The 20,470-nt window shown below is 43.5% G+C and overlaps 1 protein-coding gene across 1 annotated transcript; it reads right to left on the reverse strand.

Annotated features, from left to right (window-relative positions):
• Positions 1-8,567: 8,567 nt before the first annotated feature.
• On the reverse strand, positions 8,568-11,341 carry LOC134911102 (putative nuclease HARBI1). Its single transcript, XM_063919474.1, has 4 exons — positions 10,801-11,341; positions 10,344-10,716; positions 10,013-10,034; positions 8,568-8,718 (listed from the first exon to the last, which is right to left on the reverse strand). Exons 1-3 carry the CDS (start codon positions 11,189-11,191, stop codon positions 10,031-10,033), a joined length of 768 nt encoding a protein of 255 aa, XP_063775544.1. The 5' UTR covers positions 11,192-11,341; the 3' UTR covers positions 8,568-8,718; positions 10,013-10,030.
• Between the last annotated feature and the right edge of the window lie 9,129 nt (positions 11,342-20,470).

Consider the following 20,470-nt stretch of genomic DNA (forward strand, 5'->3'; position numbering starts at 1 on the left):
AATTATAATCAATTCCTCCGTGGAGACATTGACCAGCAGCAATTGCCTCCACAAAGTACACAGGGAGCTGAGATGGTGGATTCCAGTGGGGACGAATTGATAATCTGTGAGGAGGGGGATGTACACGGTGATATATCGGAGGATGATGATGAGGTGGACATCTTGCCTCTGTAGAGCCAGTTTGTGCAAGGAGAGATTAATTGCTTCTTTTTTGGTGGGGGTCCAAACCAACCCGTCATTTCAGTCACAGTCGTGTGGCAGACCCTGTCACTGAAATGATGGGTTGGTTAAAGTGTGCATGTCCTGTTTATACAACATAAGGGTGGGTGGGAGGGCCCAAGGACAATTCCATCTTGCACCTCTTTTTTCTTTCATTTTTCTTTGCGTCATGTGCTGTTTGGGGGGTGTTTTTTGGAAGGGCCATCCTGCGTGACACTGCAGTGCCACTCCTAGATGGGTCAGGTGTTTGTGTCGGCCACTAGGGTCGCTTAGCTTACTCACACAGCTACCTCATTGCGCCTCTTTTTTTCTTTGCGTCATGTGCTGTTTGGGGAGTGTTTTTTGGAAGGGCCATCCTGCGTGACACTGCAGTGCCACTCCTAGATGGGCCAGGTGTTTGTGTCGGCCACTAGGGTCGCTTAGCTTGCTCACACAGCTACCTCATTGCGCCTCTTTTTTTCTTTGCGTCATGTGCTGTTTGGGGAGTGTTTTTTGGAAGGGCCATCCTGCGTGACACTGCAGTGCCACTCCTAGATGGGCCAGGTGTTTGTGTCGGCCACTAGGGTCGCTTAGCTTACTCATACAGCTACCTCATTGCGCCTCTTTTTTTCTTTGCATCATGTGCTGTTTGGGGAGTGTTTTTTGGAAGGGCCATCCTGCGTGACACTGCAGTGCCACTCCTAGATGGGCCAGGTGTTTGTGTCGGCCACTAGGGTCGCTTAGCTTACTCACACAGCTACCTCATTGCGCCTCTTTTTTTCTTTGCGTCATGTGCTGTTTGGGGAGTGTTTTTTGGAAGGGCCATCCTGCGTGACACTGCAGTGCCACTCCTAGATGGGCCAGGTGTTTGTGTCGGCCACTTGGGTCGCTTAGCTTAGCCATCCAGCGACCTCGGTGCAAATTTTAGGACTAAAAATAATATTGTGAGGTGTTCAGAATAGACTGAAAATGAGTGGAAATTATGGTTATTGAGGTTAATAATACTTTGGGATCAAAATGACCCCCAAATTCTATGATTTAAGCTGTTTTTTAGGGTTTTTTGAAAAAAACACCCGAATCCAAAACACACCCGAATCCGACAAAAAAAATTCGGTGAGGTTTTGCCAAAACGCGTTCGAACCCAAAACACGGCCGCGGAACCGAACCCAAAACCAAAACACAAAACCCGAAAAATTTCCGGTGCTCATCACTAATTCATATCGGTATGCCAATAAGACATACAAGCAGACTCTGCTGTTTAAAATGATATGCAGCATGCCTATATTCTGTGTTGACTGCGGCTGTATTTCCATATGAAATGATATGTTACAGTGTTTTGAAGGAAAACACAGTAGCATAGCATTTAGGATGCAGATACAGCCGCAGTCACACACAGAATATACTGTAGGTATGCTGCATATCATTTTAACCATCAAAAGCTGCTTGTGCATCCTATTCACATTGATGTTGTAATGGTTAGAATTACTGCCTCACAGCACTGAGGTCATGGGTTTGATTCTCACTTTGGCCCTAACTGTGTGGAGTTTGTATATTCTCCCCGTGCTTGCGTGGGTTTCCTCCAGGCACTCCTGTTTCCTCCCACAATCTAAAAATATACTGGTAGGTTAATTGGCTCCTAACAAAATTAACCCTGGTGTGAATGTGTGTGCGTGTACATATGGTAGGGTATATAGATTGTAAGCTCCACTGGGGCAGGGACTGATGTGAATGGCTAAAAAATATATATATATATCCGCTGCGGAATGTGTGCGCTATATAAATAACTGGTAATAAATAATGTATGTTTACATCCCTTTGAAAATGGCTTATATGCTGCCTTTTTGCATAGCAACTAATGGTGTCATCTTGTGATATAATATGACTGGTCTGTGTTTTATTTTAGTTTTTATTGATTTTAGAAAAGAAAAATCATATATAAGTGCTGTAATAAATTTATGTTAAGAATAGACATATACTATACTATACTATACTATACATATTATCCCTTATTACATGTATATTTAGCATAGAAATAGATGTGTTTCATATGGCTTTCAATAGGGAAGAACGTGATTGGATGTCCCCGTTTTAAAAGCCAATGTCCATTTGTTCAGCATGTCTTGATAAAGACAACCTTGTCGAAACGAGATGGTGATGAAGTAACACAAGTCATGTGGGATGGTACCAGGGCCGTTTCTAGACAATTTGGCACCCATTGCGAACAGTAAAAAATGCGCCCCCCAGATATTAAAAATGCGCCCCCCATAGACATAAAAAACAATTTTGCGTCCCGGTAAGGGGGCGTGACCTCACTAAATGGGCATGGCCTTACTAAAAAAATGGGCGTGGCCTCACAGGAAAAGACTACCTTACACCCCAGTTTTTGACCCTGCAACAACAGACCTCTGCCACCACAGGAATAAAAATAAATTCCACCATATTAAGCCCCACACAGTAGTGCCCCTTGCACCATATTATGCCACACACCGCAATGCCCATGATACATTATGCCCTACAGTAAAGCTTCTAATTACTTTTAAATTACTTGCTCGTTGCCAGCGGTTCACGCGCTGGGTGTCATTAGAGATGAGCGGGTTCCGGTTTTACTCAGTTCCCAAAATGGCATCTTATTGGCTCACTGATGTCTCGTGTTTTGGATAGCTAATAAGATGCCGTTTTTTGAACCGAGTAAATCCGAGTAAAACCCGAACCCGCTCATCTCTAGATGTCATGCTCGCTGACAGGGGTATCATGCGCTGGGTGTCATGCTTGTTGCCAGGGGTTTCACGAGCTGGGTGTCATGGTTTTATGCTCTGTTGCCAAGGGGAATGCTCGTTGCCAAAGGGAATGCTCATTGGCCCTCATTCCGAGTTGTTCGCTCGCTGCTAATTTTAGCAGAATTGATAATAGGCTAAAATCCAGCAGTTCTGCACATGCGTATGCACAGCAGGGCGCACGCGCTAAGCAAATTTACACAAAACTATGCTATTTTACTCACAGGCGAACAAAGCTTTTCAGTCGCTCTGCTGATTGACAGGAAGTGGGTGTTTCTGGGTGGAAACTGGCCGTTTTAAGGGAGTATGCTAAAAAAACGCAGGTGTGCCAGGTAAAAACGCAGGAGTGGCTGGAGAAACGGGGGAATGGCTGGCCGGACGCTGGGCGTGTTTGTGACGTCAAACCAGGAACTAAACGGACTGAGGTGATCGCAATCTAGGAGTAGGTCTGGAGCTACTCAGAAACTGCACGGAAATTGCCTTCGTTAGCAATTCTGCTAATATTAGCAGAATTGCTAATCTTTCGTTAGCAATTCTGCTATGCTAAGATACACTCCCAGAGGGCGGTGGCTTTGTGTTTGCATTTCTGCTAAAAGTAGCTAGCGAGCGAACAACTCGGAATGAGGGCCATTGTCAAGGGGAATGCTCATTGCTAAAGGGAATGTTGGTTGTTATGGGAATAACATGCCCCCCCTCCTCTTTCCACGTACCCCACTCAGGGGCTGGAGTTTCACGGAATGAAGCGGTTCCGTCATAATGTCACGACGCAACTGCGCCATTACTCAAAACTCCACCCCCTGAGCGCAGTACTTGGGAAGAGGAGGGAGGAGGGGAGGCAGTAAGGGGACAAAGTGCAGCACCAGGCACCCTGTGCGGTTGCACAGCTCGTCCGCCACAAGAAACGGCACTGGATGGTACAGTGCCGAACCAGGAAGTGCTACAGGAGTGGCGGGTGGCACATGCCCATTTACAACCACCTATCAGTATGCAGTATACACCATTTTGACCACTTCTTGTTGGAAATCTGTATGTACAGGCTTAATGATGTGGCAGAGGTTTTGTACAGACCAGTGGATGCACTAAGAATAGAAACATCGCAGTTACTTAGCTATTAAAGGAATAATTGGATGGAGCAGAGGTGTCATACAGCTCACCAGCTTGTGGATAGTGGTCCAAGATGCTGAAACAGCATCTGTAATGTCAGGTAATTCACAGGTCACATGGGGCTAAGTAGAAAACTACTGTCTCCAACTGTGGCACTCTAACACAGTGACAAGATTGTATCACACATGTGCACTACATAAGTTGGTGGCCATTTTGGTACAGGGAATGAAGCCTCCCTGGAGAAACAATATGGAGTCTGCACAATAGCACACTCCTCTTTCAACATCTCCCCTCGCTACAAGCATCAGTCTCTGAACTCAAAATCAGGACTGCTTTCACTGTCACCATTATTGATGTTTTGCACCAGGGGTGGCCAACCAGTCGGAGGCAAAGAGCCAGAAAAGATCCATAGGCAAGTGCAAGAGCCACTATCATGCAAAAATGGGGGGGGTGGCCTAGTTGTCACAAAGCCACGCCCCATATTGTGCACACACCTTTCGGTATGACGTTTGTAGGAGTGTGACCTTGTGTCATAACCCTGTTTAGTCATGTTGTACAGTGCCACATACATATAAAAATGCCAAAAAATGGGTGTCACCACAGTGCCAGATAACTATATGCCCCCAGTGCCAGATACATATATGCCCCCAGTGCCAGACACACATGTCCCCACAGTGCCAGATATGCCCCCACAGTGCCAGATATGCCCCCGATGCAGATACACATGTCCCCACAGCGCCTCCCACAGTGCCAGATATGCCCCCAGTGCCAGATATGCCCACACAGTGCCAGATATCCCCCAGTGCCAGATATGCCCCCAGTGCAGATACACATGCCCCTACAGTGCCAGATATCCCCTGTGCCAGATATGCCCCCAGTGCAGATACACATGCCCATACAGTGCCAGATATCCCCCAGTGCCAGATATGCCCCCAGTGCAGATACACATGCCCATACAGTGCCAGATATGCCCACACAGTGCCAGATATGCCCACACAGTGCCAGATATGCCCCAGTGCAGATACACATTATCCCCAGTGCCAGATATGCCCCCAGTGCAGATACACATGCCCATACAGTGCCAGATATGCCCACACAGTGCCAGATATGCCCACACAGTGCAGATACACATGCCCCCAGTGCTGATACACATGCCCCCACAGTGCCTCATATGCCCCCAGTGCTGATACATATGTCCCCACAGTGCCTCACTCCCCCCCTCAAAAAAAAAGTGCTGCTTACCGCGCTGCTGTGAGGGGTAGGAGAGCGCAGCGTGCGCCTCCCCTACCCCTCCGGCTCTGGCGGCGGTGTGTATCTTCAATTCGGCGCCGGCCCATGAGCCAATCAGAGCTCGCGGACCGGCAGCCAATCAAGAGCCTTAGCTGCCGGTCCGTGAGCTCTGATTGGCTCACGGGCATGATGCACTGTACTGATTTTGAATCCAGCTTTCAACTTCATTCTTTTGCTATATGTACCTAGGCAATACTTCCAAAAGTTCTGAAATGTTTTACACTTGGTTTCTCTTTGGACATGCTTCAATAGGTTTTATGTCTATTAGGCAACTATAGGAGAAAGGATTTTGAGACACGGCTTCTGCCAAAACTGTCTAGGCCTGTGCCCTTTAGCATACAGCTTTCTCCACTTTTGTACAGTTTGTTCGTTCACTGAAACCATTTTGCCCAGGAGTATAGGCAGTGGTCAATTGATGCTCAAGTCCATATTTTCTCAATAATTGTTCCACCTCTCTGTGGAGATATTCTCCTCCATTATTAGATCTCTGGGTTTGAGTCTGTGGCAAATTTGTTAGCTAATGGGCAAAACCATGTGCACTGCAGGGGGGGCAGATGTAACGTGCATAGAGAGTTAGATTTTGGTGTGGTGTGTTCAAACTGAAATCTAGATTGCAATGTAAAAATAAAGCAGCCAATATTTACCCTGTACAGAAACAATATAACCTACCCAAATCTAACTCTCTCTGCACATCTGCCCCCCCTGCAGTGCATATGGTTTTGCCCATTATCTAACAAAGGCCCTCATTCCGAGTTGGTCGCTAAGTTTTTCGTTCGCACAACCTATTCGTAAATTTGCGTTAATGTAGTAAATTTGCGAACATCCGCCCCCAACGTATTGTTGCTCATTCGTACGCAGTATTACACAAAGTGGGCGTACGCCAAATGACATCGCAGCAATGCAAAAACATCGCAGCAATGCGAAACCATCGCATTAACACATACTTAATCGTCAAAATACTAAGTTGTAGTAGATTTACACATTTTACATTAAAAGTGCTCACTTTAAAGGAAAAACGCACCACAATGGTTTTTTTCAACTATTAAGTGGAAGAACACCTTACAATTGAAAGTCCACAAGCCCTCCTCAATTACGAATTCAATTAGTGAAATGAATTGGAATGTTCATGATCAATTAAGTCTTTTTAAAATACCTGAAGAACACTTTGTAGCCATAATTGTACCTCATCTATTTGTTTTTTTTTTCTAGAAATATAGATGTTTGAAATGTGCTTGGTCTACTTGTTTTTTTTTTTTTTTTTTTAATAGAGTTTTAGTATGTGAATGAAGGTGTTTGCATGTTTTTTAAGACAATAACAACATATGTATTTTTTAATTTTAAACCAAACTTACGTTAGATGTATGAAATGTTGAAGGTAATAAATGTGTGATAGGCAATCTGCTGCTCCTGTATTGCATTAATAAATACTAAACACCCGCTTAACTAGAAAAAATTATTTATTTTATTTGGTAACATTTTTTATTTTTATAATAGAAAAAATTAAAATATTAACATTTGTTAAACAAAACTAATGCAACTTTTGCATTTTGTCAACCAGACCCAGCAAGGCCTGTAAATGTATCTTCATGTTTTGAAGAATGTCCCCAAAAGAAGTGGGATCTCCAACGGCAACATCTGAAATTAAGAGCCAACATAAACATTACTAACTTACTCACATTACTTATTATACAAGCAAGGCACAAAGCACACTTTAATGCAGGCATGTCCAAACTGCATCCCTCAAGCTGTTGTGAAACTACATATACCAGCATGCCTTGACACAGTTTAGGGGCCAGGGAATGCCAAAGCTGTGTCAGGGCATGCTGGGATGTGTAGTTTCTCAACAGTTGGAGGTCCGCAGTTTGGACAGGCCTGCTTAATGGCAAAGTTACTACATCATGGCTGTTTTATGGTACATTCATTATCAGAACACACAAGCCTGCTCAGCCTTTTTTTTTATATTTTAACAGTTTACGAGACCATGGGGTACATTTACTACTATGTGAGTTCTATTTAAGATGGAGCGTTGCCCATAGCAAACAAGCAAAAATAATAATCTTATCTTGTAGAAGTGGGTACACAATTGTAAAGTATAATCTTATTGTTTGCTATGGGCGACATCCCATGTTCAAGATAACTACCATCTTCGTCAATGTTACACCATGTTGGCATTCATTCACATCTGTTGTGTTTATTTTCTAATTTTTATGGGTTTGGTCCAGCCTCATCACACTGCATATCAACATCTTCAGAAGGACAACATATCCTAGCATGCCCACACTCCCTGAAAGCTGCCCTTACTAAATAAGGTCAAACAGGTTTGAATTTATCCCAAAAACATTTTGTGAGTGTAACTTTCACACCACCAATCATTGTGTCATTAGGCTGCCTAACAAAGTGAAGCATGTGATTTGTAAGTGAAAATATTAAGACTACACAGGCACAAGTGTAAAAGACCAACAACATACTAAACTCCACTCTGGTCTAACTGTTTCCCCGAAAAACTAACACATATAAACCCTGTTGTCCTGGCAACCCTGTCGACCTAATGAGTGTCGACCTACAGTGGACACACAAAACATTGCCCACATAAACACTGTACATATAATGACACTCTCAAAAATGTAAATGCAACATGTAGACCATGAAGAATCACACAAATAGTTGTCCTTGGTACAACAATTCCAACAGTACAACACTGCATGTTTTGTCATTGTAAGTGTAAGTAGGTTTTTTTTTTAATCAACATGTTCAAACACTTACTTTCCTCTGCAACATGATGGTTGGCAGGAAAATCATCAGGTGCTTCTTGTGCCCACTCACTGGGTGGGGAAGGCGGCTGGATGGGGGAAGGCGGGTGGATGGGGGAAGGAGGAGGGATTGGGGAAGGAGGAGGGATGGGGGAAGGAGGCTGGATTGGGCAAAAAATTTCAGAGGGTGGGTCTGATTGAGAGGGCGAGGGGGGCGGAGAAAGTTAAGCCAATAGAGGGTGAGGGGGGCTGAGAAGGGGATTTTGAAGTTGAAGGAGAAGGGGTATGGGAAGGAGGAGAAGGGGTCACAGAAAGAGATGGAGAGGTGGTGTGAGAAGGGGAGTGGAAAGTGGAGTGGGCCTGGGAAGCTGAGGGGGCGTTGGAAGCTGAGGGGGACTGGGAAGCTGAGGGGGACTGGGAAGCTGAGGGGGACTGGGAAGCTGAGGGGGACTGGGAAGCTGAGGGGGACTGGGAAGCTGAGGGGGACTGGGAAGCTGATGGGGACTGGGAAGGGGAGGGGGACTGGGAAGGGGAGGGGGAGTGAGAAGGGGAGGGGGACTGGGAAGGGGAAGGGGGCTGAGAGCTCTGGCGTTGTTGTCGTCCTATAAAGATAATTTTTATTAAATTTAGTTAGCATGTTAAATTACATACTAAACAAGTAGAAATTTCACTGTTCTGTTCCATGTTAATTTTTTTTTTATTTTGCTTAAAAAAGATTGTAAAAACCTCTTCATGTTGCCCACAGCAATCAAAATGAGAACAAACTATTATTTTGAAGCTCATTCCTTAATCTATTCCATTGAGTCATATTGAATGGTCTAGGCAACATCACCAGATCACTATTCAAGGCACCTTATTATATAGACAGCACTGATCAAGATTTTGGGTACAGTTTCCTGCATGGTTATTAATTCTGCAAAACATGCACTTGTTTGGTGGCACTTTGCTACAGTCAGTACTGTTTGACCTAACCACACACACTGTCCTATTGTACCAAAATAGACACTCAGTGTTGCAATTAGCCTACCACTTGTAAATTGTGGGTAATTCCAAGTTGTTCGCAGCAGGAATTTATTTAGCAATTGCCCAAAACCATGTGGCCTGCAGGGGAGGCAGATATAACATGTGCAGAGAGAGTTTGATTTGGGTGGGTTATTTTATTCTGTGCAGGGTAAAAACGGACTGCTTCATTTTTACACTGCAAATTATATTGCCGATTGAACCCACCCCACCCAAATCTAACTCTCTCTGCACATGTTAAATATGCATCCCCTGCAGTGCACTTGGTTTTTGCCAATTGGTAACTAAATTCCTGCTGCAATCAACTTGGAATTACCCCCATTAGCACAATTTATGCTAATAATCTTATGTAATGTAACTTACTTCGTGTATGCATTGAACGTATTTGCTGGCGGATCTCCGCCAACAGCTCTGGAGTCCTCCTGCGGAGATCACTCCATCTCCTCTCTAGTTGTATGATTGTCCGCCTGCTGCGGACGCGAGAACGCAGCAGGCGGCGGACCTCCGCGTAGGCCTCGCGCTTAACCCTATTTGGGATGAAGCGCCCAACGCGGCCTACGCGGCGGTCCATCACCGCAACCAGGACGCGGAGCTCCCGCCTGGTGAAAGGTGCAGCACGCATCATGGCAATGGCGTTTTCCTTATTTGGGCATATATTTATAGTGTCTGTTAGCATGTGATTGGTCAAAAATCTATGTTGTCATTTCTAATAACTTTATTGATCTTTGCAATGCTGTGAAGAGCAGAGTGTTATTTCGCTCGAGCGGAAATACGCATTCGCAGAAGCAAATTTTAGACCAAAAAAAAAAATTACACAAAAACACAAACACAGACACACAGTTTTGTCTAAATTACTATACATATCTGTGTACTCACCACAGTTTTTGTGATCATTCAGCTGGACAGTCACAAAGTGGGCAACATTCAGTATCATTTTTTTGTGTGTTTGTTTACATAATCAGGATTTTAGGATATAAAACAAATAAGGACACTATTTAGCAACATCACATTGTTTTTTTTTCACTTAAAAAAATTAAACCTTAACATGTTTCCGGATTTTTACTATAAGAAATATTACACATTCCAACACAACAAAAGCATTACACAATCACTTTACAATAACAAAAAAAATGACAACATTAAAAATAATACATAAGCATACTGTGCTTTTAATTTTAATAAAAAAGATAATATAAAAACACTATACCTGAAATATTCGGCAACAATCCTTGCCCTGACTTGGCTCCCCCTCCGTGTAACACTCCCCCCACCGAAGTGTCGAACAACCCCTGGCTCCTCATCAGGCAATTCCTCTGCCTGTGGAAGCTCTACACTACTCCTTACCGCGATATTATGTAGTATTGCGCACAGGACCACTATTTTACTTGCCATCTCCGGCGAATACATGATGTCGCCACCAGTGCGGTGGAGCACACGAAACCGCCCTTTAAGGACACCAATTGTGCGCTCCACCAGCTGCCTAGTGGCAGTAAGCGCGGAGTTAAATGCCATCTGTGGTCCTGGCCTGGGATTACGGTAAGGAGTCATGAGCCAGGGGGTGCAAGGATATCCACGGTCTCCTGTTTGATGAAAAACCCAAAATTAAAAATAGTATATTTTTAACTCAAAATATTTGTGAAAACAAAAAATGTGCACCAACTCACCCAATAACCACATGTCTGCTCGTTGACTTGATCTTAATCTCTGCCATATCCCTGATTGTCTAATGACATATGCATCATGTGAACTTCCAGTAAACTTTGCATTCAGGGAAAGGATCTGGAGGGATGGCCCACAAACAACCATTACATTCAGAGAATGAAACAGTTTCCTGTTTCTATAAATTTCTTCATTATGTCTTGGTGGCTGAATAGCTACATGTGTGCCATCCACAACCCCAATAACATGTGGGAAGCGACTACCACCTTCCTCAAATTGCCGCTTCACCACATCTAGGGCACCAACATCCAAAGGCATATCAATAAATTGCTTTACACGCTTTAGGAAAGCCTGGCAGACACGCCGCAGGACCTTACTGAACTGGCCCTGCGACATGCCAACCAGGTCTCCCACAACATGCTGATATGAGGCTGTAGCCAAAAAATGTAACACAGCAAGGAATTGTGTCAATGGTGGTATTGCTGTAGGATACCGAATTTCTGACTCCAGATCACTCTCTATTATGGAGAGAGTGTCTAGGATTAGATGTGGTGGCAGCCTGTATCTACGCACCACCACATCATCTGGCACCCCAAAAAGTAGGACACGGGTTCGGAAAATTGGTGGCCTAGCACGCCTCCGTTGCCTTGGTTGATGAGGAGCCGGTTGTGGTTGTGGGGCTGGCGGTTGGGGTGGGAGTGGTGGCGTGGGTTGGGGAGGTAGGGCTTCGGCTGCGATAAATATAGACATCACACACTTTTATATAAAAAAAAATAGAGATGTTGAATAATAAAAAAACAAAGTCCTAAAAATATAAAAACAATAAATGGTTAAAAAAAGGGGGTGTCAACTTACTGCAGGAGCGTACGACATTTTTTCTGGGTTCAATTCAGGAAGAAATGGAAAATAAAAATTCAAAAAACATAATATATTAATATTTTTTAAAAAGCTACACATGTTAAATTGAAATTTTATTACATTTTAACTAATTTAAATTCTGAGCATCAAACACATCACAAACACCTTAAAAAACAACAACAAACATTTAACAAATTTAAAAAAAAACAACAAACAATATAGGCATTTAGTAGCTAGTCCAGCCAAGAAAAACACTACTTTGCAGATCCATCCTGGTAACCAAAAAAACATTTATTATCAAGATGGAAAACAAACTTAATCAAAACACTTTGAACAAACACAAACAGGCACCAACACAGGCCAAGGGCACTTACCTGATCCAAAATAAAGGTTGTATCAATTTGTGTTAATTGGCACACAAAAAGACAATAAGACTGTAGGGTTCAGTCAGCCAAACAAAAGAACCTACAAGAGACCAAAAAGAACAGTCAAAAACAACATACAGACCATTAACACAAACAGGCAACAACACAGGCCAAGGGCACTTACCTGATCCAAAATAAAGGTTGTATCAATTTGTGTTAATTGGCACACAAAAAGACAATAAGACTGTAGGGTTCAGTCAGCCAAACAAAAGAACCTACAAGAGACCAAAAAGAACAGTCAAAAACAACATACAGACCATTAACACAAACAGGCAACAACACAGGCCAAGGGCACTTACCTGATCCAAAATAAAGGTTGTATCAATTTGTGTTAATTGGCACACAAAAAGACAATAAGACTGTTGGGTTCAGTCAGCCAAACAAAATATCCTACAAGAGACCTTAAATTAGCTTAAAAACAATGAAGCACAGGTTTTTTGTCAAAAATGGACTTGCAAAATATATGTGTTAAAAAGATTAACAAACAATCAACATAAACTAAAATCGTTTATTAAAAATATAAACAAGACGAATCCCAGAATACTCACTAACGTTAATTCGCAGACAAAATGCTACACTGTCTATATTCTAAACGCGAACAAAAGTACAAATGTATGCTTCACAATTACTCACTCATAAAATTCCAATAGCACCTTCACGCACAAGCCTGCAAACTCAACTGTGAAACTCCAAACTACCTACACTCACAGCGTGCAAAGTAGGCCGTTAAATAAGCAGTGCAATCATTATCCAGATTAACATACTGTACACCTGTGTGAATTAACGCGACGCACGTAGGTATAAATAAGCACACACCTCGGCGTAAACACGTCATCGCAAACATGGCTTCTCGTGAGCAAATAGCAGCAGAGATGGACCGCATTGCAGAGCAGCAGATGGCATTGATGAAAAAACGCCTAGATTGCCAAAGGCGCATGTTGGAATGCGCCTCTGCGGATGGTGAAGAGGCAGGACCTAGTACTCTGCAAATTTCTGCTTCTGTACCCCAACAATTGAGTGGGGATACCCTGCCACACACACAGAGTGACCAAACTGAGGGAGAATTGGCTTTAGCCACACAAACACAACAGACAGAAGCTGCTAGTGAGGAGGAAGATGGTGATGACCAACAAGAAGAAACCTCACAGGCTACCTCCAGACGGAAGAAAAGACAGCCTGCATTCACTAAGAGGGAGTTGCGTGTCTTGGTCACGCAGGCCATGTCCAAAATCCATAGAGGCCCCAAAAACATGGGGGCTGCTTCAAAAGATCGCATCTGGAGAGACATCACAAAATCTGTGAATGAAGTTGGCTCTGTCGTCAGAACATCGCAGGAAGTGAGACGACGGTAAGTGCATCTTGACAGTCCTTTTTCTGTGCTAAGTTGACTAAAAAATGTAGTTACATGTGATGTTATGTCTAGCAAACACAAGCAGAACACGTGTGCTATATATTTACTTAGACCAATAATAATACTCCACTTTGTCCCTCTTTCACAATACATATGTAGGTGGGCCGACTTCAAATCCCGCCTGAAGGCAAAGAGGGCTGCGGAGTGGAATGCCTCAAGGGGGTGGAACACCTGTCGCTGTGGAGTATACTGACTTGGAGGAGATGGCGATGCCCTGTGTCAGTTATGAGGAGGGCCAAGGGGTGTCTCATATGGACACGGACCTGCCTGAGATTCTGACGGGACATGACTTGGAAGGTAAGTTTACACATTAATTTGTCTGTAATTTGAACTGTATTTAGAATAATAAACTAATTTTGTATCCTACTTTTTCCCCACACATTCTTCAATTTGCTTGCCACAAAACACAGCACAGGGGGGTGAACAGTTTGAGTCACAGGCCGGTTATGTGGTTGAGGCTGAGGTGGAGGGACCTAGTGGGTCTGGCAGTGTGGGCCAACAAATCCCACCTCTGCAGGTTCCTACTGGCCCCCCCACCCAACCCTCTGCTATCCCGGAGATCCTGCTTGAAATTGCTAGGTATGGTGAGAGCCTAAATCGGTTTCAAGACGGGGTCATCCGGGAGGTAAGCCAGATAGCTGTCCGGCTCACTGAGCACCGAACCTGTGTTGAGCAAGGTGTTGCTCAACTCTGCCAAAGTCTGGCAGAGATCAGGCAGGGCCAAGAACAACTTGCCTCCTCATTCCAAAGCCTTGCAAATAACATCTTGCAAGGGCTCCAGGACATCGCTGTCTCCCTTGCCCACAGTGGCAGAGAGCCAACCACATCGGCTCCATCCCCTGCCCCTGCCCAGGAAGAACAGGACACTGGGCAGGCCCAACGAAGGTCGCTCCGCAGACCTTCCAAAGAAGAACAGCCTCAGGCGGGTAGAAAAAGAAGAAAATGATGTCTCTCCAGATGGGCAGCACCCATGTTTTTGTTGTTGCCTCTATGTTATTTTGGAGTTGGCTTGTGTGGCCAGAATGGATAACTCCCTCTTAGTGAAATGTTTTCTTTCTGTTTGGAGGTATTGTAGCCTGTGAGTTTATTTGTATAAACACCAGAGCCATCTTCCTCTTACTAGTGTGCTATGTATTGTTGTGTTTGTGTGGTGGATCCTAATTCTTTCTCATTTGGTATAAAATTTGTGTGTGGCAGGGTGTGTAATATGTTTTATTTATGCTTTAAAAATATACTTTTGTCAGAAGCAGAATTTTGCAGAGTACTGAGTTCTGCTATATAATTATTGTCAGTGCCATCTGCTTGCTGCTTGGTCCATCTCTGCCTGTGAGACTCACGTGGAGCCATGTTGTTTAAATGGTGTGAAATATTATTTCAGTAATAAAAAATATATATTAAAAATTGGTGCAGTTTCTTCAAGGTAATGCATTAGGTAAATCTTATTTCCAGAAAGATTAGGTCAGCATATAGACACTTGGAGACCAATCTGCAATTTCTCCGAAAAAAAAAAAAAACTAAAAAAGGTATGTTTTGCACCACACTTTAATGTCCATATTAAGTAAACAGACCCGACACTTTGTAGAAATATCTATGGTCAACAGGACATAATTTAAAACATTGTCAGATATTAAAAACAAATATTATTGTGACTTTTAAGACTAAATAATAGTGCATGCTGCATTATGTGGGTGTTGGTTTATTTTTAAAAAATGTTGCAGATTTCAATAACTTACACAAATAATTTCACTTGTTTGCATTTGGTAGTCTAACACACATTAAAACATTTCACAAATGCTTACACACCAACGAAAACCACAATAACACCCTTATTTGACAGTGTGTGCGATTTATATGTGAGTAGAATAAACATGTAATGTGTGTTCAGACAATTGCTGGTTGGTAACTTTCATCTGCTCATTAATTAACAAGTAATTGGACATCAGATGAATGTGCTCTCCAATTAACTGTTAATTACTGCATACACACTTGTACCAGTACTTCGCAAATGTAGAGTAACTGCAGACCTACTCGGCTGCTGCGTGAATGTTGCTACGGTTTCCTATGTTAGTTTTAACAGCGACAATGTTTATTTGCGAAAAACACGCCCATTGCGAGTTGCATACTCCCACACTGTACGCCCACTTTCACGCCCATGTCGGAGCATTGCGAAGTCTCGCCTCCGCCACGCCCACGCCACTCCTCGTTTTCGTTTGCAAGTTACGGCTTTTTTTTTTTCTGAGTAATTTAGCACAGTTGTCGTACGTATGTACTCGCGCATGCGTAATCACGCATTTGCGCATGCGCAGATACTTACATTTCGTACATTTGCGTTGCGATGACTCTTAGCGACCAACTCGGAATGAGGGCCAAATTTGCTGCTGCGATCAGATCTGAATTAGGCCCAGTGTCCTGTTTGATTCTCTACAAGTCTCTTGTAGTCTGCAATTTTCTCTGATGAAGTACAGTGCATCCACAAAGTATTCTGTTACAGCCTTATTCCACAATGGAATAAATTATTTTTTCCCTTAAAATTCTACACACAATACCCCATAATGACAATGAACATTTATTAAAAATAAAAAACTTAGAAATCAGATGTACATAAGTATTCACAGCCTTTGCCATGAAGCTCAAAATTAAGCTTAGGTGCATCCTGTTTTCACTGATCATCCTTGAGATGTTCCTACAGCTTTATTGGAGTCCATCTGTGGTAAATCCAGTTAATTGGACATGATTTGGAAAGGCACACACCTGTCTATATAAGGTCTTACACTTGACACTGCACAGAGCACAAACCAAGCATGAAGTCAAAGCAATTATCTGTAGACCTCCAAGACAGGATTGTCTCGGTACACAAATCTGAGGAATGACACAGAAAAATATCTTCTGCATTGAAGGTCCATATGAGCACAGTGGCCTCCATCATCCATAAATGGAAGAAGTTCGGAACCACCAAAACTCTTCCTAGAGCTGGCCAGCTGTCTAAACTGAGTGATTGGGGGAGAAGGGCTCTAGTAATGGAGGTGACCAAGAAACCGATGGTCACTCTGTCAGAGCTACTGCATTCCTCTGTGGAGAGGAAAACCTTCCAGAAGGACAACCATCTCTGCAGCAATCCACCAACCAGGCCTGTATGGTAGAGTGGCCATACGGAAGCCACTCCTTAGTAAAAAGCACATGGTAGCCCACCTGAAGTTTGCCAAAATGCACCTGAAGGACACTTAGACCATGAGAAACAAAATTCTCTGGTCTGATGAGACAAAGATTGAACTCTTTGGCATGAATGCCAAGCGTCATGTTTAGATTAAACCAGACACCGCTCATCACCAGGCCAATACAATCCCTACAGTGAAGCATGGTGGTGGCAGCATCATGCTGTGGGGATGTTTTTCAGCAGCAGGAACTGGTAGACTAGTCAGGATAGAGGGAAATATGAATGCAGCAATGTACAGAGACATCCTGGATGAAAACCTGCTTTAGAGCGCTCTTAACCTCAGACTGTGGCGATGGTTCATCTTTCAGCAGGACAACGACCCTAAGCACACAGCCAAGATATCAAAGGAGTGGCTTCAGGACAACTCTGTGAATGTCCTTGAGTGGCCCAGCCAGAGCCCAGACTTGAATCCAATTGAACATCTCTGGAGAGATCTGAAAATGGCTGTGCACTGACGCTTTCCATCCAACCTGATGGAGCTTGACAGGTGCTGCAAAGAGGAATGAGCAAAACTACCCAAAGATGGGTGTGCCAAAGGCTGTGAATACTTATGTACATGTGATTTCTTAGTTTTTTATTTTTAATAAATTTGCTAAAATCTCAAAAAAACTTTTTTCACATCGTCATTAGTGAGGTATTGTGTGTGTAATTTTGAGGTAAAATAAATGTATTCAATTTTGGAATAAGGCTGTAACATAACAAACAAAATGTGGAAAAAGTGAAGCGCTGTGAATACTTTCCGGATGCACTGTACATGTGTGTATTTCTTGAGAAGTCATCTATAAATGTCAAGAAGTATCTGTATCCACTCACTGACTTCACTTCCATTGGAAGTACACTCATATGTATGCACTCACTCAAGTGCTGCTGCAGCTCTGCTTGCTTATTTGTGAAATGACTGACAGCTTTATTTTCTTACTACATACAGTAGCTCTCACATATGGGTTTTCTGTGAGTCAGCCACTGACATTCCTGTGACCATCCTGTTCTGTAGCTTTTAAGAACTGTTGCAGGTGACCAAATCTTCTGTGCCAGAGTTCTAGTGACTATGTTGTCATAAGTGTTAGTTGTGAAGGACATACAATTGCTGACTGTGCCTGTAGCTACAGTATCATGATAATTTTTCTGTTTCGCACAATGGCCCTCATTCCGAGTTGATCGCTTGCTAGCTACTTTTAGCAGCCGTGCAAATGCATAGTCACCGCCCACGGGTGAGTGTATTTTCGCTTTGCAGGAGTGCGAACGCCTGTGCAGCCGAGTGGCAGCAAACACATTTTATGCAGAACAAGACCAGCCCTGTAGTTACTTATTCTGTGCGATGATTGCTGCGACGAATGACGCAGTAATGACGTCAGATACCCGCCCAGCAAACACCCAGCCACGCCTGCATTTTTCCAAACACTCCCAGAAAAATGTCAGTTGCCACCCAGAAACTCCAATTTCCTGTCAATCTCCCTGCGTTTGCCAGTGCGACTGAAAGCGTTGCTAGAACCTGTGCAAAACCGCGATGCTCTTTTTACCAGTACGCCGCGCGTGCACATTGCGATGCATATGCATGCACAGTTTTGCTGTTTTTTTTTAAATGATCGCTATGCAGCAAACAATGGCAGCAAGCGATCAACTTGGAATGACCCCCCATATAGTTTCCTTTAGCAAAGGGAAATCTGTGTTCAATTGTTCCAACTTTTGCAGCTCTACTTGGTTGCCAATCCCTTTAGGGTCACATTTGATAAATGTGGTGAACCACTTCTCATTGTAGCGGAAATGCATTGTTGCATCTGAATTGATATACCAATAACCTTTTCTGCAGCTATCTGTAAAACTCAAGGCTGATTCATTTTGCCATTGCATGTCTTGCTTTGCATAGGATTCACATTCTTTTGCTTGCACTCAAGTGCTTTGTGACCAATTTTGTGACAACTGTAGCAATAAACTTAAATGTTCTGAAATTTTTACTCTTTGTATGCAATGCATTGCTGTCAGAGGTCAACACATTCTTTGAACTGCAGTAACTTTGCTCTGTGTCTGTGGTTAACTTTGTTGTGTTTGCTTCCAACGCTGCAACTACTTGCATCCCAACAGAAGTTGCTAAGAAATGGACATCATTTGGTCTATGTAATCACTCATACTGCTGCTTTCACATAGCTGTATGTTGTACAAAACATGCCTTAAATGTATGCTTCTCATAAAATATCCATCTTTATATACTTCTTGCAGTGCTGTATACATATCTTTAGCTGACATTTTCCTAAGTATTATAGAGTATACATGTTGCTCAACACAAGCCATTACCACCCATGGTTCTCTCTACATCATCTGGGTTTGGACTGTCACCGGTATCTACTGTCACTTTCCACAATCTCTCATGCTTCGATTGCATTTCCATAGCAGTCTTTCAGGTTGTATCATTTTGTGCACCTTTTATCTTGATAAACCCCATTCTAGGCTGACCATATTATCCCTTTAACCTGGGACACATGAATTACACAGGTTTTGTGGCTGGCTGACTACAAGCCTGGATTTCACCTGGTTTTAAGCAGCCACAGAACCTGTGTATTCATGAGTGTCCCATGTTAAAGAAATAATATGGTCAGTCTAGTGTATCTCATGTATGCATGCTTCTTACAGACATATCTGTGCAGCCTCTGTTCTCTAATCAGCTTCACTGGTGCAACACTATGCTGGAAACACTCTGTCCTGCCTTCACTGTGTTCTTATGGCAGTCTGCATTGTCTATGTGCTATGATGGTGTCTATGTGCTGATCTGGGCATCCTAATAGCTAGGGGCTTGTGTACTCCAACTCTGTGTGCCTGGACCCATAACCTGTTGGAAAATGTGGTGTGTATATGGGATCAGTACGTAATGCCGCTGGACGGGATCCCGGCGGTCGAAATACCGACGCCGGAATCCCGACCACACAATCCCGACAGGGGTGGCAAGCGGAACGCAGCCCCTTGCGGGCTCGCTTCGCTCGCCACGCTGCGGGCACGGTGCCTCACTATGCACGGCACACTATTATATTCTCCCTCTATGGGTGTCGTGGACACCCACGGAGGGAGAATATGTCGGGATTGTGGCGGTCGGGATTCCAGCGTCGGTATTTCGACCACCGGGATCCCGTCCAGCGGGATGTTGATCGCATCCCGTGTATACAGGCTTGAAGTGGAGCAGAGTAAATGTAGACTTTAGCAGATGCATTAACACTATGAACAGCCCAGTTAACCAGTGGAGTTGGTTTAGTGAAGTAGACTAGTGTGCCTGCAGCCGTGGGCGTGCACTGCGTACCCACCAGCAATCCATAGGATTGCATCGGTGTGTATGCTCCCATGAACAGGTTGCATGCAGGCATGACTAGTTGCAATTTTGATGTGGCCAATATGTTCATGGGTAAGATGACTGTGGACACATATGTAATGATCACAGCTGATCTCAATGATAATCACTTCTTGGATGGAGTGGACGGGGGTGTCATACAGCTCACCAGTCATTGGGGTAAATTTACTAAGGTGGGAATTTTTTTTAGAACTGATGATGTTGCCATAGCAACCAGAGTCTATTATATTCTAGAAACGGCTAGATAAATGTTAACTAGAATCTGGTTGTTATGAGCAACATCACCAGTTCTAAAAAAACCTCCCACCTTAGTAAATTTACCCCATTGACTGTATGCAGGATGTGGGTAGTGATGCAGGACTCTGTAATCGCTTTGGTAGCAGGTACATTACAGGTTCCACTGAAGCTAAGTGTTACACAGCCGTGTACCACT

This window comes from Pseudophryne corroboree, chromosome 4, assembly GCF_028390025.1.
Source record: "Pseudophryne corroboree isolate aPseCor3 chromosome 4, aPseCor3.hap2, whole genome shotgun sequence".
NCBI lineage: Eukaryota > Metazoa > Chordata > Amphibia > Anura > Myobatrachidae > Pseudophryne > Pseudophryne corroboree.

Bases quoted from the DNA above. Each gene is read 5' to 3' on its own strand.
- LOC134911102 (XM_063919474.1), bottom strand. From the start codon at position 11,191: ATGTCGCAGGGCCAGTTCAGTAAGGTCCTGCGGCGTGTCTGCCAGGCT. The intron at 10,717-10,800 runs GTGAGTTGGTGC...TTCATCAAACAG, and splicing joins AGCAGACATGTGGTTATTGG to GAGACCGTGGATATCCTTGC.